Consider the following 23,995-nt stretch of genomic DNA (forward strand, 5'->3'; position numbering starts at 1 on the left):
CTTAGCAAGACATATTATTAGGAGATATACAGTGACAGCTGATGTTTATATGCATTTTAGTAGGCATGCTGTTATAAAGATCCTAATGATTTACATAACTAGCATCTTTCTTACTTTTTGGCCATATAAATATCTGCAACTGCACCAAATTGCAAACTTTTGCTCTGTTTGGGCTTTTTTTTCTCCTCAAATATGAGCACCAAGATGTTTCTGACTATTATTTCATATGTCAGGCTTTACAGGGTTAAATGAAAGAATGGGTACTGTGGAATTTTACTCAATTAAAAGCATTCAATCAAAAATGTACAAGCAGGGCCTCATATTTTTCACTATTTGAACACCTTAAAGAGTTGAAAGAAATGCCACAAACTCTACTACTACATAGCTATTCAACAACTTATAGGCAACTTATGTAATTTAAAAAACACAGCTGCTTCAAAATTCATTTATGAGGCATGACACGTGTCTGTGTAATTTATGTTGCAATATTAACTCAACAGCTCTATTGTCAGTATAAGCAAACCAGGCCACACAAGGCAACATAAAGAACAGTAAATCTGCATCTGACTAATATCTTTGCATGTGTGTACATTTGAGCCACTTGGAAAAACCATTTTGCCTGTTTTTTTTTTTTTTTACTGGATGTGCAAAACCATTATGCAGTTTACACGCAGTCATTACCTGTGGATGATGTGCTTGTTGCGCAAGTAGTGCAAAGCCAGGGCGATTTCACACACGTAGTGCTTCACTGTACTCTCTGTAAAGTGCACATTCTGTTGTAGATGGTAACGTAGATCTCCTCCCAGCAGCAAGTCAACCACCATGAACATGTCCTCTTCATCTTGAAACGAGTACCTGCATTAGACAAATTATGACAGTGTTCAGTAACACTTTACTATAAGGTCTCATTTGTTAACAGTTAATGTATTAACTAACATGAGATAACCATGAACAATACATTTGTTACAGTATTTATTAATCTTTGTTAATGTTATGGTGCTTTTCCACTGCGTGGTACCACTCGGCTCAGCTCAGTTTGGTTTGGCACGGCTTGGCGCGCTTTACTTTCAGTTTGCTTTTCCACTGCAGTTTAGTACCGCTTCAATGTGGGTGGGATTATAGACCGATCGTTTAGTTGTGCCGCCTCTACTGCCGTGGATGCGCTTCTTGTCTACCAACGAGTCTGCACCTCGTCTACTGACCACGATACAGCCATTTCTTTTTTCAAGTTGTGGGCGACGGTCGTTTAAAGCAAGTCATTTAAAAGAAGTTGCGCAAACAAAAAACTGCGGTGGCTGTAACTGACTATTTAAATCTATAGAGTACCTCTGGGATGAAGTGTTTTTGTAGGCCAACCTGGAAGTTAGCGGCGCACGGGTTCCCTCAATCTAAAGCCTATGCATTTTTCCCATAGACTTTTGGAAAATCGCAAAAAATAAGCTCTGTGTTTAACAAAGGGTTATAACGTCTAAAGTCCCCGCCAAAGGAAGTAGTCCCTTTTAGCAATTTGTTAGCAACCACCGTTTTTAAGACACAAAAAGGTTTAAAAAAATCACAAGCGGGTTATAAATGGTGTTTTATGTCATAGATCAAAACGTGAAAATATTTAGAGGCTTTGTTAACCACAGACCTTATTTCAGGCGATTTAGCAAAAACCCATTCAAAAAACCCGTAGACTTTGGGGCGATGGAACCTGAAGTCCTAAAATGCTAACTCGCTTCCGGGTTTTGCCTACAAAAACACGTCATCCCTGAGGTACTCTATTTGGTGTCTTGTGTTTCAAATCCAATAACGCTGGTGATGATTTTCTCTGACCAATCAGTGATCTGCAGTGTTCACACATTACATTTAGTATGGGTACGTCACGCTTGGAACCTCCACCGAGGTGGTACTATTTAAGTGAGCCATAACATTCCGTTGTTGTGCCGAATTTCGACTCCCTGCCAAATTATTGCCCCCCTCGTTGAAATCGCTATCTGATTGCCTAATCTTAACCCCACCCCTAATCGTAACCCCTCCCCCTCACCTGATGCTAAACCTACCAATACTAGGGGGGTAATAATTTGGCGGGGTAGGAATTTGGCACAACACCATACCGAGCCGACCCATGCAGTGGAAAAGCGCCAAAACGTGAGCCGTACCGAACCGTACCGTGCAATGGAAAAGCGCCATTAGTTAATAAAAATCCACCTGTTCACTGTTTTTTCATGTTAGTTTACAGTGCATTAACTAATGTTAACAAATAAAACTTTAGATTTTTATTAGTAAATGTTGAAATTACCATGAACTAAGATTAATAAATGTTTTAGAAGAAAACTTGAAAATCTTCAAAATCTAGAATTTTTTTACTCTAATTTGGAAATCCAACTGTTACCCTGCAACAAATTTTGGCAACTGCAAATATTCGGCCAAAAATCAATTCTTGGTTTCGGCTGAAACAGTTTCGAAGGACCAAAATCACTGACCAGGTGACATTTTATTAGTGCTTCTCCGATGCCGTGTTTTATCTGTACAAGTGTCTATTTTATGCACACAATGTGGATAATCTACAACAAGTAAATATGTCAGCTGTGTGGACACTAGTGCTGGGTTGAAAATATCGATTTGTCGTTTGAACAAAACTTCACTAAAGAATAATATTGTAGTGCGTCTGCTGCCTAGTATCCGTTTGATATAAAAGGAAGTCTGAGCTTTCAAATTTTGTCAACTGTATCATGAAATTAAAAAGAAAAAATCGTTGTTTTGATGCCTGAGAGATCGCTATAGCCGGTTACACCGAATTACGCCTCAGTTCAAGCAGCAATGAGGAGCGCAGTGAATTGATCATCTTTTTAGTACAAGTTAGAGTACAAGATAAACATGAACAAGTTTTTATTACAGCCATCATTTAAATACATGTTTAAATATGTATAATGAATTGAAGTATAAACATAATTATATCATTCAAAAGTTGATGTACATTAGTATTACAACAAATTCATAATAACTAGGTACAAACCCTGAACTTAAACTATGTTACCTTATTTTACTCATGTAACCCCTCCTGTTCGAACTGCCCACTGTAAGCGGGACTTGAACCCGGGTCAGCTGGCATGGGAGTCGGGTGCTCTAACAAGGAGGCTAAAGACCACAGTCTCTAGCGTCAGTCGCTAGAGCGCCTCTTGAGGTATACACACACAGCTCTTACTAGCCTATGTCTGTTACACTCAGTCTTGGGTAAGTGCACATATTGTAAAATAAAGTGCAGCTAGTACACATGCTTGTTAATGCCAATATCTACTAAGCTAATCATGTGGTAGCAACCCGACCCTTGTTGGGCAGAAATGTGATCTAAGTGACTTTCACTGTGGAATGATTGTTGGTGGCAGACAAGGTGGTTTGAGTATCTCAGAAACAGCTGATCTTTGATTTTAACGCACAGTAAACAGTCTCGAGTTTACAGTGAATGCAGAAAAACAAAAAAACACCCAGTGAGTGACAGTTCTGTGGCTGAAAAGGCCTTGTTAATGAGAGAGGTCAAAAGACAATGAACAGACTGGTGACGACCTTGTGTTAACAGTTCAGGCTGGCTGTAGAGCAATAGTAGGGTGCCATATCACAAACCTCACATTGTGTTAAGTTTTTTAAGCAAATTAGAATGCATATGAAATCAAAGTTGTAGTTTAGTGAGCTTGCAATGCTAAAATATGACAAAGATTATAGCAGATATAAAAATTAAAAATTAATAGCCTTTTATATCAGTAACACAGAACAAAAATATTGATGACTCATCTTGCAGTCAGGGGTTTGTCCAAATTTGTATCCAATAAAAGTCTCTCTACTGTGAGTTTGTTCCACTTGCATAAAAATAACAATTAGCAAATCAAGCTAAACTAAAAACTACATCCTCTTGGCTATTTTAAAAAGTGGCAATATGTGTTACCCAAATGTCCTGCTTTAATATAAAATATGTCCACAAAAGAAAAAATCGTCAAGTGAAAATACTAAATCTAGAAGCTTTTTCCTAATTTTCTTTATTATTATATGTTTATTTCAGAGAGAAAAAAATCCCACTGGCAGGTCTGAGCATGTGTCTGCCTGTGCCCTGAGTAACCCATCAATCAATCAGTGACTGACACACTCAGGGTGTCTACATCAGCAAGCACTCATCTTACTCTCATTTGAAAAGCCATTCAGCAAGCCAGCATTGATTTTACATACACGCTGCCCGTTGATGTGTCCTTCCATTTATATTTGAAAAAATTTCTGGCTATCACTAATACATAAATTAAGGTTTTCAGCAAAACTCAATTTTTAATATATATTTTAATATATAGTTTCTGCGACACTAGTTGTACCTAGAGGAATTACAAAAATAAAGCATATTTTGAAACGCCCCTTTTGCACGCATACAGGTTTAGAACAACTTGAGGTTAAGTAAATGATGACAGAATTTTCATTTTTGGGTAAACTATCCCTTTAATATTCATGGGGGGCCACAGACATCTGTTACACCATGTTTGGTTCTATGGACTCTTATTTTGATATTCTGTTTTGTTTCCATTAGTTCCTGTTTCCCTGCTCTGTTTAGTTTCGGTTTCCTTGGTTTCTGATTGTGCCTTGTTTGTTTCTATAGATACCTATTATCCCCAACTTTGTCTCATCTAGTTCTCAGTGTATTTATATTGACTCTGAAAATGGGGCAGTTGTGGCCTAATAGTTAGAGTCGGACTTGTAACCCAAAGGTTGTGGGTTCTAGTTTCAGTACTCACAGAAAATGTAGGTAGGAGGAGTGAATGAACAGCGCTCTCTTCTACTCTCATGATCAACACCTGATGTGCCCTTGGGTTCTCAGTCTATTTATATTCCCTGTTTGGTTATGTCCTTTGATGGTTATCGAGCTTAAGTTACGTGTGTTATGTACTATTGATTCTCCTGAGTGTTCTTTTGTATCTTTCTGGAATATTTGGGGTGGATGTTGTTGAACAGCAGTTCCCCTCTCACCATCCGTGAGGCAGAGGAGAAGCCCGTCAGCCCCACGGATACCATGGAGCCAGGGACAGCCACAGAGTCTATTCCAGAGCCAGCAGTGGACCACAGCCCGATAGATCTGTGATCCGTGGATCCCAAGTCCCCACCCTCAAGTCTTTGCCTTTTCCATCAGTCCTGTCCGGCTATCTGGATGCTCCGGTCCCATCCAGAAATCTTCCTCCTCCAATGTACCCGCTCGACTTCCTGGTCCCACCCCCTCCACTGGTTATGTCTAGTTCCCTGGGTCCATCGGCACTGCTGGTGTTGTCCAGCTCCTCGGCTCTACCCCTGTCACTAGCTTCATGCATTTCATCAGCTCAGCCTCGGACTTCCCCTCCACCAGCATGGCGTGATGCTGAGTTCCTGGCTGCACCTTGGTCCTCCAGGCCCATGTCTTCACCTCGGCCTGTCAGCCAGTTGGCTCCTTCTCCTTTCCTCCAGCTTCCCCGTTGTCCTCACTCCCTCTGTCGTCGCCCTGGTCTGCTATCCCCTGTCTCTGCCTTGGTGCCGTGAGCCAGCAGCTCCACCTTGAGCTTCCAAGCCGTGGATGTTGCCCTGGTCCGTCAGCCTCTCTGCTCTGCCTGTATCTCTAAACATTCCGGCTCTGCCTCCATCAGTCAGTCCCCAGGTTTTGCCCGGACCTTTAACCAAAGCTCCACCCTGGCTTCTCCTGCCGTCGCCTCAGCCATGTGCCTTCCGGGAGGGGAGATTACTGTTACGATTTTGTATGGTTCTATGGACTCTTATTTTGATATGTTTGGACTGTTTTGTTTCCATTAGTTTCTGTTTCCTTGCTCTGTTTAGTTTCAGTTTTCTTGGTTTCTTTCTGATTACATCATTATTTATTTCTATAGTTATCTATAATCCCCAGCTGTGTCTCTTCTAGTTCTCAGGGTATTTATATTGACTTTGAAAAGGGGGCAGTTGTGGCCTAATGTTTGTGGCAACAACTGAGGTGCCCTTGAGCAAGGCACCCCCAATCGCTCCCCAGGCGCCGCAGCAAGCAAAAAATAGCTGCCCATTGCTCCGGGTGTGTGTTCACAGTGTGTGTGTTCAATACTCACTGCTGTGTGTGTGTACTTAGACGGGTGAAATGCAGAGCACAAATTCAGAGTATGGGACACCATGTTTGGTTAAAATGGGATTCAGTGATATTTCAAATCCACTGTTTGGAAGTTAGTCGGGCCGAGTCTAACAACAAAAGTCTAACCAATCAGCATCAGGGGGCGTATGACGGTCGAGGAGAGAGAACGAGCAAGAGGGAGATTTGAAAAAAATAAAAAATAAATAAAAAACTGCAATGGGACACAATACAAATCAGCTCAAAAGAATATCACTGGAATGAAGATGCCTGGGCAAGTGCTTTAGGACCTGGTTATATTAGAAAAGCTTTCCAGCGCTGAAGAGAGCTAAGAGGGAAGGCCTGAAAACTGCTTTGATCCCGCTTCTCATGTGAGTACACTGGGTTTTGATTGTCTGGAGCTGCTGTGCTGTTTACGACTAACAACGAACACCTTGTATTTTCTCATGTGTACTGTATGTTCATTTTTTGTGCTTCCTTGTCGTTCGTTCATCAACTGCGCTTTATTTTTCATGAAGCATTTTGTTGCGCGTCAGCTGTGATAAACAGACATCCACTCGCATTGCGTGTGTAACAGCGGCCAGATAGTAAGAGCTCCGTAGTTAAACCACTGCACACTGACGGCCACTAGAGAATGCGGTGTTTAGCGTCATTGATAGTGCATTTGCCTCGCATGCCAGCAGCGATCGGGCCGGAGTTCAAGACTGACTCAGAGCAGGGTGGTTAGGATTGGAGTGTGAGTTTTGGAGGCGGAGCAATGAAGAGAGGGGTGTGTTTGTTTGGGTTGATTTCAAATATCAACAATGTCCAACAGCGCAGTTCAAATACCACTTACTGCACCTTTAAGTGAAAAGTGAAAGTGACAATACGTGTGGCCAAGTCTGGTGTCCCATACTTGGAATTTGTGCTCTGCATTTCACCCATTCAAGTGCACAAAGAGTGCAGTTACAGTCCTAAGTAGACAGCTTGTTGCAGAAATGAGCAAGAAGTTGTGTATATAAAACCATTAGGTGCAGAAAAGCAAAAGGTAAAGGGGGAAAAAAACACATTGGTGGAAACTAGCCAATCACTTAACCGCTTTTTATTATTTTAATTTTTTTAAATAAAATAAACAACTTCTGGATAACACTCTACAGTTTTTATTAAGTTTTAGGGCTAGATTTACTAACAGCTTGTGCCAGCGCAAACCCTCATTATCATGAAAAAACTAAAACACGCAGTGAAAAATCATCAATGAAAAGGCGTGCACAGTTATTTTTGGAGCTGACCTTATTGCATATGCATTTGTAGGAGTTCCCTTTCAGAAGCACATTTATGGGAGGAGAGCATTTAAATAAATCATGCAACGTGATTTATAAAGGTATGCGGTAGTCAATTTACTGGTATTTGCGGGATTATTTAATGCCCAAAAAAGCATGTCTTAACCCACTTTGTGCTTGACATGGCTGTGATAGAGAAAGCGTGTGAAAGAAGGAGGAGAATTTTCTCCACTCGTGTTCATTTAATTGGAATGCCAGAGGAAGATGATATCCGAACATATCATTCGCCAAGCCACATTATTTTCAATTTGCGGCGCCCATGTTGTTAGTAGATCATCTGCACCTGATTATCATCGGCTCCGCTTGTTTGTGAAATTTCCACTCCCATCTGCACTTTTATTGCGGCTGATTTCCCCTGTTTTGTAAATCTGGCCCTTAATTTTTACTTTATTTTGTTTTAGTTAAATAATTTTTAGTTAAGTACCTTAGCTTAAATTAAATGAAAATGAGACACTAGGTGAAATAAAATAAGTTTAAGACTTTATATATATATATATATATATATATATTTTTTTTTTTTTTTTTTATTTGAGTTAATGTTTATTTTATTTTTTATGTTATAAATAATAGTTTTTTTTATGTTCATAGTAATAGTATAGATAATAACTTTGAGACCAAACATAGGGCAAAAAGGCTACAAATTAAACAGCTTTTATGCACTTCATAATCCTTTTCATGATACAGTTGCTTGGCAAAATATGAGCAAAAAAAAAAATAATTTAACATTGGCATTGTCAGATTTTGTGTGTCATTAATTTTTCATTCTCTATAGCTGTCTAATGACCCTTTGAAGCTGCCTGATTTGTATTTCAGGGCTTCACTGAGATCCTGCACTACTGCAAAAGAACACATCTAATAAATTACTGATGACAAGGAAAAAGGCATGGCATAAAAATGTGCTTAAGATGTCACCATGAGATTTGTCACATTGATTTTAAGCTGCACTTTGATTGACAGGCTTTAATTGTCAGTTCGTAATGCCTGCTCAGCGGCCCTTGTCAAAGAGGGACCAAATTACACCATGGTGCTGAGAAAGCGTAAGGTGCGAGTCTACTTGGTCAAGGTATACTTCCTGTACAAGCACAATGGTGGCAAAAGATTGATTCACTTTGAGTGCATTTGGGGGGCTCTTTAATCAAAATGAATCTAGTTGCTAAACACAAGCCAAAATTATGTAAATATCTCTACAGCAGTTCATAAAGAACAGTTTAAAAGTGCTAATAGCACAGTGCAACATTATTCATAATTAGAATGCGTCCATTTAAGCGCAATGGCTTTTAGATGAGAAAACTGTAGTCTAAATGCTATTCTCTTTTTGTTTTAGAAGGTCAGGCATTCGGATATCAGGAGAGGAGAATTCAACTTTCGCCACAAACATCATGTTCTCAAGCAGGAGAGTTTCAGCAGTCTGAGGAAACACACTCTGCGTGAGACACGAGGCAGAGAGCTCTCCTCTTTAAATATAAAGAAGGTTGTAGTCTCAGTTGGCCATCGGAGTGGAGCCTGTCTACATCTCATTTAAAAGTAATTAGGCTTGCAATGCAAGGACCACTGCTATATCTGAACACTGCACAGACAAGTATTTGAAGTTATTGTCTATTGCCAAATATTTTACTGCAAACGTGTCTGGCATATAAGCAATACATTTATCAAGATGTCTTAGTTTCAAGATATCCAACCAGAGTGTTTTATGGTTGGGAGAATTGATCTTGGTTTCATCAGACCACAAAATAGTATAATAACCCATACAGTTGGGTGACATACTGCAATCTCATGAAAATCTGTCTGGGTTGTAATTTGACCCAAACATCAAAATAAAAATTAAAAATGATATTTTGCATAAATAAAATGAGTCAGACTTTATATTTTGTATATTTAACTACTATGTACTTACATAGTATCTAATCATTAGTATTATCATTATTATTATTATGTACTTATTGTGTTCATGTTGTATTGGAAGGCACTTGTGCAGCTATTGAGGTGGGATATGACAGGTTTAGTGGTATGGTTAGGTTAAGGCTTAGTTAAGATGTGAGTGAAGGGTCAACAGCGTAATTATAGGCGTAATTACAGAACTGTCTTACAGCTGTAATTACATGGAGGTAAATTCTAAAATTAAGTACAATGTAATAACATGTTTGTAAAAAAAAAAGTGCATTGTATCAAATGATTCATTTAAATGTTAGTACAAAGTACTTAAAAACACAATATAAAGGGGGACCAGAAAATAGATTATTGATTGATTGATTGATTGATTGATTGATTGACTGATTGCATTGTGACAAATAAGCACTCTTTACTCGAAAAGGCGTCCATACATTTTGAGGGTTTTCTTTGTAATTCTCATTATTTTCTGCTGATTCTTATTACAGTCATTACAATATTTGTAAAGACAACACAATAAATACTATTAATATTGCTTATGCAAAATCACAACTTGCATACTTCTTAACCATGGGGGTTTTACCCAGGAAATTTGTTATTTTTCTTAAAGGGGTCATAAACTGTGTTGTTTTATTGTTTTATAATGTTTCCTTGGGTGCACTTATAATGTTAGTATGCTTTTTACGACAAAAATTGTTATAATTTAGAAATAAAAGGCATTTTTCCTACCCTGATTTTATTTTTAAGGAGCGTGTCTGCTGTGAGACTTCATTGTAAATGCCCACTGATTGGTGATATAACTCTCGAAAACTTTTAGCACGTTTTTACTATTACTGCTCTCAAAGTTAACTAATCATGAAAAGTGTTGATTATAGCATTACATTTACAGTATCTCACAGAAGTGAGTACACCCCTCACATTTTTGTAAATATTTTATTATAGCCTATCTTTTCATGTGACAACAATGAAGAAATGACACTTTGCTACAATGTAAAGTAGTGAGTGTACAGCTTGTATAACAGTGTTTAAAAAAACAAAAATTTGCTGTCCCCTCAAAATACCTCAACACACGGCCATTAATGTCTAAACCGCTGGCCACAAAAGTGAGTACACCCCTAAGTGAAAATGTCAAAATTGGGCCCAAAACGTCAATATTTTGTGTGGCCACCATTATTTTCCAGCACTGCCTTAACCCTCTTGGGCATGGAGTTCACCAGAGCTTCACAGGTTGCCACTGGAGTCCTCTTCCACTCCTCCATGACGACATCACGGAGCTGGTGGATGTTAAAGACCTTGCGCTCCTCCACCTTCCGTTTGAGGATGCCCCACAGATGCTCAATAGGGTTTAGATCTGGAGACATTCTTTAGCAAGGCAGTGGTCGTCTTGGAAGTGTGTTTGGGGCTGTTATCATGTTGGAATACTGCCCTGCGGCCCAGTCTCCGAAGGGAGGGGATCATGCTCTGCTTCAGTATGTCACAGTACATGTTGGCATTCATGGTTTCCTCAATGAACTGTAGCTCCCCAGTGCCGGCAGCACTCCAGCAAACACAACCTCTGGATATGACGCTGAGCACGTGCACTCAACTTCTTTGGTCGACCATGGCGAGGCCTGTCCTGAGTGGAACCTGTCCTGTTAAACTGCTGTATGGTCTTGGCCACTGTGCTGCAGCTCAGTTTCAGGGTCTTGGCAATCTTCTTATAGCCTACGCCATCTTTATGTAGAGCAACAATTCTTTTTTTCAGATCCTCAGAGAGTTCTTTGCCATGAGGTGCCATGTTGAACTTCCAGTGACCAGTATGAGAGAGTGAGAGCGATAACACCAAATTTAACACACCTGCTCCCCATTCACACCTGAGACCTTGTAACACTAACGAGTCACATGACACCGAGGAGAGAAAATGGCTAATTGGGCCCAATTTGGACATTTTCACTTAGGGGTGTACTCACTTTTGTGGCCAGTGGTTTAGACATTAATGGCTGTGTGTTGTTATTTTGAGCAAATTTACACTGTTATACAAGCTGTACACTCACTATTTACATTGTAGCAAAATGTCATTTCTTCAGTGTTGTCACATGAAAAAATATAATAAAATATTTACAAAAATGTGAGGGGTGTACTCACTTCTGTGAGATACTGTAGATCTATGGCATTATATTTAGATTGTGACAGCTCCAGTGATTGTAAAGGCAGCGTTCTTTGATCGCTTTCTATATATAATTTAATCACAGTTTAAACAACAGATTATTTTCATCTTACTAAGAGAAACAATTTGAAGTTGAGCGTTTAGTCACTGGTTTGATTTACTGACACATAGACGAAGAAAGTCTGACTGTACATGAATCAATAACATAAGATCAGGCATTAGAATTAACACAGTTACTGACATGTTGTTGCATTACTGTCGAGTCCATATCGTAAAAGTCTGTTTGCAAAGCCTGCGCCAAAATGCAACTGATTTACCAAAGAATCCACAGTGAAATGTACCGAATACAAATAAATAAAGCTCAACTGAGACATTCACATTGTTGAAAATAAATAACCATATTCCTAGCATTAGGATCCTTTGAAAAGTAATGTTATTTTTAGTTCTGTATCGCTCTTCTCTCCTCGTCATCTTACTAACACACCAGTGGGCGGAGCTAACATTGCAATGATGATGTAGGCATTGATTTTTCTGAGGAGGCGGTGTTTCATCTATCTATAGACAGACACAATCCAGGATCAGTTGTTCGCTGGGCCTGGTGTTAATAAAAGCTTTAATTGGACTAACAAGGAAGTTTTCAGTTCTGAAACTTACAGGATATTCTTATAGCATGATGACCTCTTATATATCAAAAGCTCAAGGTAAAGTTGATTTCTTAATTCATGACCCCTTCAATGATTCAAATGTAGCAGCCAAGTGTCACACTTACCAGGGTGATCAGCCAGTCACTGCCTTCTCTCATGTGATCTCCACTTTGCCATTACCCCCCTCACATTCACACTTTAGGACCTCAGTGAGAACACAATGAGCTGCCTCCCTCTGAAACTTGATCTGCTGGTGTCACTGTTCGACAATGTCACTTTTGAGAAATGAGTGCTTTACACATTATTTAATCTCATGTTTTGAAATACTTGTTTTGTTTTACCACTGAAAAATACTACTGTACATAATTTGATAAGAGACTGCCATTTAATTATTTTAAATTTGTCAAAAAATTGGACTAAACTGAGGTGAATTATGTGCTGACACTTTACTTAAAGCCTTTATATATAATGCATCATGAAAGTATTTTAATGCATTAATTGTGCATTATAATGCACCTTATAATACATTGTATGGTCCCATGAATGATTATTTATAACCACTGTTATAACATTATGATACTTATCTATTCATTGTTACACAGAGAGAGAGAGAGAGAGAGAGAGAGAGAGTACAGTAGCTTGATGTCTCTCACATCTGACCTTGAGTGCCTCTTTCGGTCCAGTAAAACTCACATGCATCTGCAGCACTGCAGGGGAACACGCACAATGAACACCTTCTTTTCAAACTGCTGCCAAGCACATTATCATTCCCCAGGCATTCTTATAAAATTTACCGTCCCATGCGGCAGGACTATTATTTAGAGAGGACTGTTTTCTCTTCTCCGCTGTAAGGCATTTTTACGTATTATTAAATTTGTAATAAAAAATGCACTGGTATCGATTTACTCATTTGCAGTTTAGTCATTCATGCATCACATTCTGATGTGGATGATGGATTCTGCTCCAGCATGCTTCACTGAAGTCTGATAAAGAAAACAAGACGTGTATCATATGATTTGAGATGTTTTTAGTTGATTCTAAATCCAACATGATCTCATTAGTGTTTGTAGGCATTCATACATAAGTTGTGTTAATATTATTTTATATATTTGATTATTTTATATATGATTTTTTTGTTTTATATTAGATAATGTTGATATTGATTAATTTCATTATTTATTAACTGACAATTATGTTTAGTTAGTTTTATTTTCATTGACTTTTAGTTGGTTTGTTTTCAGTCACGTTTCCTTTGTTCTAGTTTCCCGCCATTAATCTGTTACCATGGACACTCATTTAACGATCACACCTGCTTGACATTTAGTTTGTTATCTTGTGTATAAATGCTCTCTTTTTTCAGTTCCTTATTGTGCGGCATTGTTTGTGTCTTGCGACACACTGCCAGCTACCTGCCTCTCGCATTGGATTATTTGAGTTTGTTTTTGTAAATAAAGACTGTTTGGAAACCTTTTTCATCCTTCTCTTCTTCATCATCTGAACCAACACGTGACAGAATACTGGACCTAAATGATGAAGATAATGGAGATTGCATCCAATAGCATTCCCCTATGAGGAGCTTGTCCAAGCCAAGGAAAAAGGACCTTATGTGGTATGTGAGTATGTGGAAGAGTTCATCGGTGCCTCGCCACCTGGGATGACATCATGCGCATGGAGGGGTTTTGGATTGGACTCAACGATGAGATCCGGCTGGTGATGCCCCGGGGAAACACTCTTGCTGGACACTGGCTAAGTACATCAGCTTTGCCCTTTGGGTCGAACGATCTTCTTTTGCTGTAGGAGTAGTAGAAGAGGATCCAGCAGTCAGCGTCAGGTCCCACTCACCATCCATCACTGCCCCAGAGCCAGACCCAGTGCCTACGCCCACCGCAGATACAGATACGGAGCCAGAGCCCACCGCAGACTGAGAGACCCAGCCATTACCCATCACGGACATTGAGCCTGAGACAAAGCCCACAACAGAACCAGAGCCAGCTGCCAAGTCCGTCCTGGAAGCTAAGCCTGAGGTCCCGACTGACCGGGTATGTGAGCCTACAGCAGAATCCGTGCCTGTGGGAATATAGGTGGTGATAGGTGAGGAGGAATGCCTGATTGACTGGGATTCGGATGTAGTGCTTCCCACCCTGCCCACACACGAACCTTCTCTGCCGCTGGTCTCTTCTTGGACTAATGTATGTTTGTCACCTCTTTTTCTTGTCACCGCTGGTCCCGCCCAACTCAGAATCTTCGATACCTTCATCGCCGCTGGTCCTGTCCAGCCCTAGATCGTCATCCACAGAGCCCGACTGGGCTATGTGCCCAAAGTTCCCACTACCCCTTTTCAGGGATCAGGTGGAGAACTTGCAAGCACTTATTTTGGCTGTATCCCATGCATGCTCTTCACATCCACTTGCACAGAGAGCTTCAGATGCTCTGAGCAGCTCTTTGTCTGTTTTGGGGGTAAGAAGGCTGTCTCCAAACAGAGGATTTCCCACTGGATGCTATTTTTCTGGCATACCAAACCCAGGGTGTGCCGTGCCCCCCTGAGGTGATAACACAGATTCATTATTGGCCGGCTCCTATGTCAGCATCAGATGCATGCATCGTGGTGCTCATGTGTTCAGCTTCGGCCAATACTGAGTCGGCGTTCGGACGTAAACAAGGAAGCCTGCACTGAGTTCACTACGTCAATTACGTATGACAACAGTTCAAATTGTTGAATAAAGTTGTTTTTTTGTTTGTTTTTTTATGCACAAAAATTATTATTGTCACTTTTAACATTAAGGTTTAACCACTTTAGTCACTTGACTATTTTAACAGGACCTCAAAAGGTGCAATGACGCTGCTGCCTATGTGTGGTTCAGATATCCTCGGATTTCATCAAAAATATCTTAATTTGTGTTCTAATGATGAACAAAGGTCTTACGGGTGTGGAACGACATGAGGGTGAGTCCTTAAGGACAGAAATTTCTGTGCCTATGCCCACCAAAGACCTAAAGCCAGAGCCCATTGAGATCCAGAGCCAAAGTCAGCCAAGTCTGAACAAGTGTGTGAGCCATCCTGGAGCTCGAGCCTGAGCCATGGTTTGTCCCTGAGCCCAAACCTGCACCCTCTACTTCAAGGATGGCCAACTTCGGTCCTGGAGGACCACAGTCCTGCAGAGTTTAGCTCCAACCCTGATAAAAACTCACCTGCTTGTAGCTTTCTAGTTATCCTGAAGACATTGCTAAGCTTGTTCAGGAGTGTTTTATCGGTCTCAAGTCTCCTTCGTCGCTGCTGGTCCTGCCAAGCCTCCCACTCCCTCCTCATCTGACTTCATCTAGTTCCCAGCCCCTGCCTCCGCTGGCTCCCTTCAGTCCCTCTGCTCCTTCTTCAGTGGCTCTGGCCAGCAATTTGGATCCACCTTAGCTTCTGACTTCCTGGTATCCAGCTGCACTTTGACCCTCCACCCCTCTGGCTTGACTGGGCTCCTCCTTTCCTCCGGTTCCCCCATTATCCTCACTCCCACAGGCTCCGGCTCCACCTTCCCCCTTCAGGCCTATGGTGTCACCACAGGTCTTTGTTTCCTCACCTCCGCCTGGGTCTCCACCTCTTCCAGCTCCACCTTAATTGGACGGGTTCCTGTATACACCCAGGCTCCTCCCTCCATCGGTTCCGCCATGGGCCTTCATTCCGGTGACTCTGCTCTGGGTCACTAACTGGCTCCTCCCCAGTTGTATCCTCCTTGGTCCTTCCCTCTGCTGGCTCTCCCATGGACTCTTCCCTTTGACCCTCCTCCAATGAACTTTGTTTCTGTTTTTCCCCCTTCCTCCACTAAGTTGTAATTTATGTTACAGTTATGGTACGCCAACAAAGCAGTATGTTCAAATACATTGTACTCAAAATACAGTAGGTGAAAAGTACCTGGATGACCTACTACTTCCACCAAGATTCTGAAGTGCGCATTCGATAGACACTTTACTATTCCATGAGGCCACATGAGAGGATTTGTGAATGGCGGAGAATTGACACAGCTGACGCTGTAGATCACATGACAGTGACAACATGGCGGATGTAGTGTGTCCGAATTTCATTCATACTACACATATTTATACTATATAGAACAGTTTTCCCAACCCTGGTCCTGGAGTACCCCCAACTCTGCACATTTTGCATGTCTCCCTAATCAAACACCTGATTCAACTCAAGTTAGTAGAGACTTCAAGACCTGAAATGGTTCTCGGTTTAGAGAGACACCCAAAATGTGTACTGTTGGGGGTACTCCAGGACCAGGGCTGGGAACCACTGATATAGAACATACTTTTTTAACGGTTAGAGTTAGGGTTAAGTTTCAAACCAAATGTAGTACCTACTATACAGTATGCTATTTTAGGTGCAGCGTAGGTCAATATAATATATTTTGGCTTTTTACAACTTAATTTCACAATAATAACATAATATACATAATCTTTTTGTTATGTGCTAAGACAAAAACCAAAAAATAAATAAAACCCACAACAATTTCTGCAGTCTGTAAAGCTAGCCAGTATGTGTTCTGCACATCAACAATATTTAAAATACTATTTAAACAGTTTTAAGAAGCTTTTCATTGTAATTGTTAGCTTTTGTTTCTTAGTAGGCTACTTATATTCAGCTGAAACTCTCCAAGGTCACCTGTTTCTGATTACATCATAAAAATGTAACAAATGTACAGAACAGTATTCAAGGTTATTTTGTAAATTATACTGCTGCTGGACTATGTTTCAGCACTAATGAATCACTTAATGACTTAGAGAAACTCACCAGAAATTGACCAAGAAAGGGTGCTCTAGGTTCTGCATTATCTGGAGCTCTTTGAAGACATTGCGCACCTCATTGCGTTCCACGCACTGAAGTTTGTTCATATACTTCATGGCATACATTTTCTTTGTGTCCTTTTTCTGAACAATGCATACCTGAAAAAAAAGGTAAGTGGTCTTTATTGGAAAAAAATCACAATCCAAGGTTGCTGAAAAACAGCACAGTCACTGTGGCACTTAATAGAGTGCATTAGTGCCGCCCACTTTTTAAGCAGTGGTGGTTTCATAATTATTTTTTACATACATTTTTCCTAAAGCCATGAACCAAATATATAAGCCATGAACCAAACCAACCAGCTAGGTAAATAACAACAAAATGACAAAAGTACAAGACTGTGTACTTAACGGCCTTATTACTACAATTCCATGAAGCAAATGAAATAATCAAATTAAAAATGATATATAATTATATAATATTCCAATATACTGTTACACAACATGCGATTTCTAACTGTTTACATGTCAAAACTGACAGAGAATACTCGCCAAGACGGGCATTTTGACATAATTTTGTGTGTATTTCACCATTTAAATGCAATAAGCCATGAAAAAGAACTTAATTTGACACTCGCAAGCTGTTTGAGAGACGCCACTTATATACAGTAGATCAGTGGTGCGTGCTTTTGGTGTGAGTGCGAAACCTGCAAAAATTAGTAAAATTATACTCAATACCCGCAACCACGCACCGAAATTCATGCCCTGTTACAACACTATTCAGCCAGAGCGAATGAGACGAGTGAGTGAGAGGAGGCGGGTGTGTGTCAAACTGTCAATTCGCCGTTGAAGAGAACAGAGAGCAAGAACGCGCAGCTAGTATCCGTGTATCAATACTGCAGAAAATGAGTACTGGAATCGTTTCAGTTATTTCAGTATCGATACATATCGAAATATCTATATTTTTGACAACACTAGCATGCACACATATATTATATATTACAAAAAACAAATGGGCTGCTGTCCCTGCATGATAGGCCAGTCCTTGGTAAAACAAAATAAAACAAAACAAAAAAACACTTGTATCGGCCCCAGAGTGTGTCAGCCCACCGGGAAAATGCCCGGTATGCCAGATTACCAATCCAGCCCTGTTGGGCATTAATAGATAATTACAGTTGGCTTGCCATACTATGGAGTCAATATAGTAGTAATTAACCGTCTTGAGGCCAACTGGAGCACTTATTCCTAAGTTAATTGAATCCTGCAAATAAGGCCTTATTCTACAGTATCAATGTTTGAAGCACAATCAATGAAGGTCACTGATGATTTACTTTGGCCTCAGTACCATGAGCTTCAATTTGTTTGTTTGTTTATTTGTTTGTTCTCTAGTAAATATAAAGCAAAACTTACTTTCCCAAAGCTGCCTTTACCAATGGCTCTCAGGATCTGAAAGTGGTCGAAATTGACTGTGGAGAGACAAAAATGTAATGTAACAGTTGCAAGATACAAAAAAAAAAAAAAAAAAAAATATATATATATATATATATATATATATTCTTTTTTTTTTTTTGTCCATACATTGAAAATCAATAGGGTTCATATGTTTCAAGCTCCAAAAAGGACATAAATTATAACAATAACAGTATGTTGTCCTTGTCCAGCGAACACAGTAAACACTGTAGCAGATGGGATGAACAGAACTGATTCAATCTCTATTTTGTTTCCCCCAAGGACAATTACTCTGCTGAATTGTAAATAAAACAAACTGACAGCAAATTTAAATTTCTTTACGAAGTTGCTCATCTGATTTAAACAGTTATGCAGTCTGACTCAAAGCATAATCTCTCTCCTCATCTAATGCAGCCAAACTCATCGCCTGACCTTTGAATGAACCCTGTCCCATCTCTCTGCTCTGAAAACTTGTCTATCTGAAACTGCAGTCCAAGGCAGTCTAATATATCCTGTCAGCAGCAATTACAGTTTGATGGTCAATACTCGATGGTCACTACTCTGTTGTTTAAGGACCAGCAATTATATTTTTTTATTAAGTCTCGGGCTCAGATAGCATGCTCACAGTCTTAGTATAGTTTTTCTGATGCATATTGGCAATAGCTTTCTCAAAATGACAAACTTTTATCTAATTGACAGACCTTAATATGCAACTTTCAGCAGTGAAAGTGAGTGCCAAATAAAACTTTTTCCCAGAATGCTCTAATATTCCCAAACGTCTTCAAAACAGAGTCAAACAACACAAAGCATGAAGAAATAAAGTACTGTTTGACATAAGGGTGAGTACATTTTTTTGCTGAAATTTATTTTACAGTATGTCCACAGTGTACTTAACCGAGAAAGTACTGAGTAATATAAATGGACTTAAAGAGGGTTAAGTTTAGGTTTAGGGTTAGGATTTGGGTTAATACCAATTACCCAGTTATTGACATTACTATAGTAAGTTCATAATATGTACATGCATGCAGAACAGGACTGTAAAATAAAGTGTTATGTAGTTTTGGGAGAACTGCAGTCCCTTAAAGGAATACCCTTACTCATTCAGAAGACCTCAACTCTGTGTGTGTATAGTAAATTCAATGTATGTGTAATTCATGTAGAAGTTGCCCAGTTACACCAAGCCAGTGCAAACAAAACTGAATGATTACTATTATTACTTTCTAGGCCTTTACTACTGTTACCATTAGCAGCAGCTTCTAAGCATTCTCTGCATCTCATCATAACTTTCAACTAACCAAGCTATATTTTTAAAGACTTAGAGCAGGACCTGTAGCTCAAATTGCTGAAATTTTAATTAATGCTAAAAGTTGAAAAGTTTCAGATAAACTCCGCCTTTGTTCATGACCACTCCTCAAGCCCCAGTTGGCCCACTTTGGACCAAGGTATTCGGCGGGCCAAAAACCCCTGGCCATTGGCCACGAGGAAGCCCTGATGAGGCCCGATAAAGCCCCAGAAGTGACAGCAGAAAACACAACTGGCCTTGGCACGCACTATCACGCTCGCTTTTGGCCCGACAGTGGAAACACGGCTAATGGTGTTCCCTGGTGGCTGTGGCCTCTTTCAGCAGGATAATGCACCCTGCCACACTGCACAAATTGTTCAGGAATGGTTTGAGGAACATGACAAAAAGCTCAAGGTGTTGCCTTGGCCTACAAATTCCCCAGATGTCAGCCCGACTGTGCACCTATGGGATGTGCTGGACCAACAAATCTGATCCACGGAGCCCCACATCGCAACTTGCAGGACTTAAAGGATCTGCTGCTAATATCTTTGTGCCAGAAACCACAGAGGTCTCAGAGCTGTTTTGGCAGCATGAGGGGGACCTACACAATAGGCAGGTGCTTTTAATGTTGTGGCTGATCAGTATCTGACAGTATCATATCTGACAGGAACACAGATATGAAGCAATATAAAGAGGTTTATTAAAATTTTGCTTCCTTCTGTTGGGACATACAGTAGTAGTAATGTTTCTTTAAAAGATTAATATTTATGTCTTTTTTCCTCTTTAATATATATTTAATCTATATGAAGTATTGAATTTTGGTCTGAGGAAAGGTCACTTTGTGATTATACATTTCATAGTTTTAGTAAAATAAAGAGAAATCAAATGAAATGCTACTTTTAATACTGTATTTTTGTAAAGAACATTCTGGTGATAAACTTCGTTTAAATGTAGTGCTATTTTAAAAATGAAAGGGACATTTGAGGGGCATGTTTTGTCCCATATCTCAAGAGCCTTTGAGTGAACTATTGAGTGTGGGCAAACGATCTAGGACAGCCACTTAGAGAACGCTGACACCCTTTTTCACAGTGACTTCCAGAGGGGTCACAAGCTTGTCCTAAATAGTAAATGACCCATCTCTTAAAGGAAATTCTTACCACAAAATAAATAACAATTTCCAAATCAAGGCTTCAATAAATTTGAAATATGGCCTGAAGATCTGCCAATATAATTATGAATGTACATTGTATTTTAAATTTGATGTTTACACCATTAATATGTTAAAGTCATATACAAAAAAAAAAAAAAAGCATCTACCAACCAATACTACAGTATTTTGTATGTTTTGTATGATTTTGTTTTCCTTTTGCTGCCTGTCTGTAAAGTCATAGAAACTTTAGGGGTTGGCTCTTTTTATACCCAAAACACTCTCACTGTCAGGAGATAGCAGACTCGAGAGAGATGTATAAGAGATAACAGTGCTTTATTCAAGCAAATTCCTAACACAGATGAGTAATGATAACACATCAATGATCAAGGCAGGTATTAAAGAGTTAGTTCACCTAAAAATGAAAATTCTGTCATTAATTACTCATCCTCATGTCGTTCCACACCCGTAAGACCTTCGTTCATCTTCAGCTTCATTACATCATAAGTGTTTCGGAAATTTCAATGGTTCACCACTGGGGGTCGTGACTTTGGTAGTTTGATACGCGCTCCAAACCACTGATTCGAAACAAAAGATTTGTAAAGCTTTGAAGCTTCATGAAGCAGTGTTTTGAAATCGCCCATCACTAGATATTGTTGCATAAAGTCGTTATTTTATTTTTTTGGTGCACAAAAAGTATTCTCATCACTTCATAACATTAAGGTTGAACCAATGTAGTCACATGAACTGTTTTAAATATGTCTTTAGTAGCTTTCTGGGCATCTGGAAGTGTTAATTATCTTGCTGTCAAAGGAGGCCACTGAGCCATTGGATTTTATCAAAAATATCTTAATTTGTGTTCCGAAGATGAACGAAGGTCTAACAGGTGTGGAATGACATGAGGATGAGTAATTAATAACAGAATTTTCATTTTTGGGTGAATTAACCCTTTAAACTTTAGCTCTTAGGACTGGCAAGTGAAGATAGTGATCATGACTTCAATAAGTGAGTAAATCCACACACACATCTTTTAATTGCTGTTTAGCAGGCTGAATAGTAATAAAAGTATTTGTCTTATGGGTCTTGAGGAAACGCTGGAGGAAGCGCTGGAGAAAAGAATCAGATGCAAGAAGACAGGATCTTGGGAATCGCAGGAGGTAATATTTTCAGGTAAGTAATCCGTATACCAAGTCGTAGACCAGACAATGAGTGTGTTTGAGGTGTGTGCTTATATGCCAGAGGTGATGAGTGTGCTGATGAGGTGCAGGTGATGGCTGAATGAACAGGAACAAGAACAGGATGGATGAAATGTAGTGTGCTAAGATGACTGGGCTGGTTGTGGGAGTTTGTGACATTACCCCCATCCCCCGTGGAGCTCCTGACGCCCAAATAAAATGTAACAGTCCTTAAGGATGTTGTTATGTGTTGTAATTGAGGGCCTGGTGGGGAGGTAAAGTAGAGGATTGTCTGGGGTGGGGGCATGGTGGAGTCGCTGGAGGGAATGCAGAGACCAGGCGATGATGCTGGTCCTGGATGACAGGGCAGAGCTGAAGACCACCACAGCCAAGCCGGCGAAACTGAAAATCGCTGTGGTGGAGCAGAAGACCACTACAGCAGAAAAGACATGACTGAAGATCCCCACAGTGGAGCAGAAGACCACCACAGCTGAGCAGACGATTCAGGGACCCTGGGTAGACCCCACTGATTAGGTGGCCAGCAGGACGGAGCAGGCAGCAGAGGTGACCACCAGGATAGGGCAGGTAGAGAGGACCAGGCAGAAGAGTTCTCTGGTTTTATATATCTTGTGTCACATGAGAGTTTGAGGAATGCTGACGTCGGAAGGGCCAGCTGACTTGAGAAAGTCTGGAGGGCTGGCTGACTTAAGAACATCTGGAGGGACGGCTGACTTGAGAACATCTGGAGGGCCGGCTGAGAGACGGACATCTGGAGTGAAGGCCTGCCTGGCAAAACATAAAGAACATACACAGAGATCATAAGGTCGGCCGTTGGGGCTGAGATGAGGGAGCTAAGATCAGCCTCCGTGGCCAACTTGTGGGAACTTGGGGCAGCCTCCTTAGCCGATATGATACAGGAAAGGGTTTCAGGAGCAACTTCCTTGGTCGTAACGTAATAGAAAAAAAATTCTGAAATGGCCTTTCTGGCTGAAACAGGGCAGACAGAAGAGAAAACAGAAAGTTCACAAACGGACATCTCCATCTGCATGGCCCAAACGCACAAGATGGCAGTAGTCATCACAGACAGTGCAGACTAGAGTGATAAAAATTATAGGATCTCCTGATCCTGATGCGAGATTTCTGGGCTTGGTAGCGATGTGACCATTTGACTTGGCAGCACTGTGACCACAGAATTCAGAACCAAGCTCCAGGACAGGAGCAGGTTTTTGTTGAAACTCTGTAGAGGGAGCGGATTCCTGGGCTGGAGTGGACTCTGGACTGTGCTTAATAATTTGAGTGAACACGAAACTGTGTCCCGGGGCTGGAGCGGACACTGTGCTGTGCTCAGGAGCTGAAGTGGACAATGGCTTGTGCTCAGGGGCTGGAGCAGTGGAGGATTGTCTGGGGGGGCATGGTGGAGTCACTGGAGGGAATGCAGAGACCAGGTGATGACGCTGGTCCTGGAGGACACAGCAGAGTTGAAGACTCCCAGAGTGGAGCAGAAGACCACTACAGCCGAGCTGACAAACCTGAAGATGCCCACGGTGGAGCAGAGGACCACCACAGCAGAACAGGTGTGACTAAAGATCCCCACAGTGGAGTAGAAGAGCACCACAGCAGAACAGATGAGACCAAAGATCCCCACGGTGGAGCAGAAGACCACCACAGCTGAGCAGACGATTCAGGGAGCCAGAGTAAACTCCACTGATTAGGTGGCCAGCAGGGCAGAGCGGGCAGCAGAGGTGACCACCAGGACAGGGCAGGTAGAGAGGACTAGGCAGGGGCTGAAGCTGACATCGGATTGTGCTCAGGGGCTGGACCGATGCTGGACTGTGCCCAGTTGCTGGAGCTGACACTGGACTGTGCTCAGGGGCTGAAGCCAACACTGGAACATGCTCAGGGGCTGGAGCTGACACTGGAATGTGCCCAGGGGCTGGACCCGACACTGGATTGTGCTCAGGGGCTGGTGCGGACAAGGAACTCTGTGACGGCTGAGAGCGGGCAGCAGAGGTGACCACAAGGACAGGGCAGGTAGAGAGGACGAGGCAGGGGCTGAAGCTGACGTCGGATTGTGCTCAGGGGCTTG

General features: G+C 40.9%; 1 protein-coding gene across 1 annotated transcript in view; it reads right to left on the minus strand.

Moving 5' to 3' along the window:
- The window catches only part of stk32a (serine/threonine kinase 32A), a 65,078-nt gene that overhangs the window by 36,722 nt on the left and 4,361 nt on the right, over positions 1 to 23,995 (minus strand). Inside the window, exons 3-5 of the mRNA XM_051876966.1 lie at positions 18,267 to 18,322; positions 16,867 to 17,018; positions 682 to 855 (exon numbers count right to left, since the gene is read on the minus strand). Of these exons, the coding sequence (XP_051732926.1) occupies positions 682 to 855; positions 16,867 to 17,018; positions 18,267 to 18,322 (382 nt within the window). The remainder of the gene's footprint in view (positions 1 to 681; positions 856 to 16,866; positions 17,019 to 18,266; positions 18,323 to 23,995) is intronic.

Source organism: Ctenopharyngodon idella, chromosome 21 (assembly GCF_019924925.1).
Source record: "Ctenopharyngodon idella isolate HZGC_01 chromosome 21, HZGC01, whole genome shotgun sequence".
In the NCBI taxonomy this organism is placed as follows: domain Eukaryota; kingdom Metazoa; phylum Chordata; class Actinopteri; order Cypriniformes; family Xenocyprididae; genus Ctenopharyngodon; species Ctenopharyngodon idella.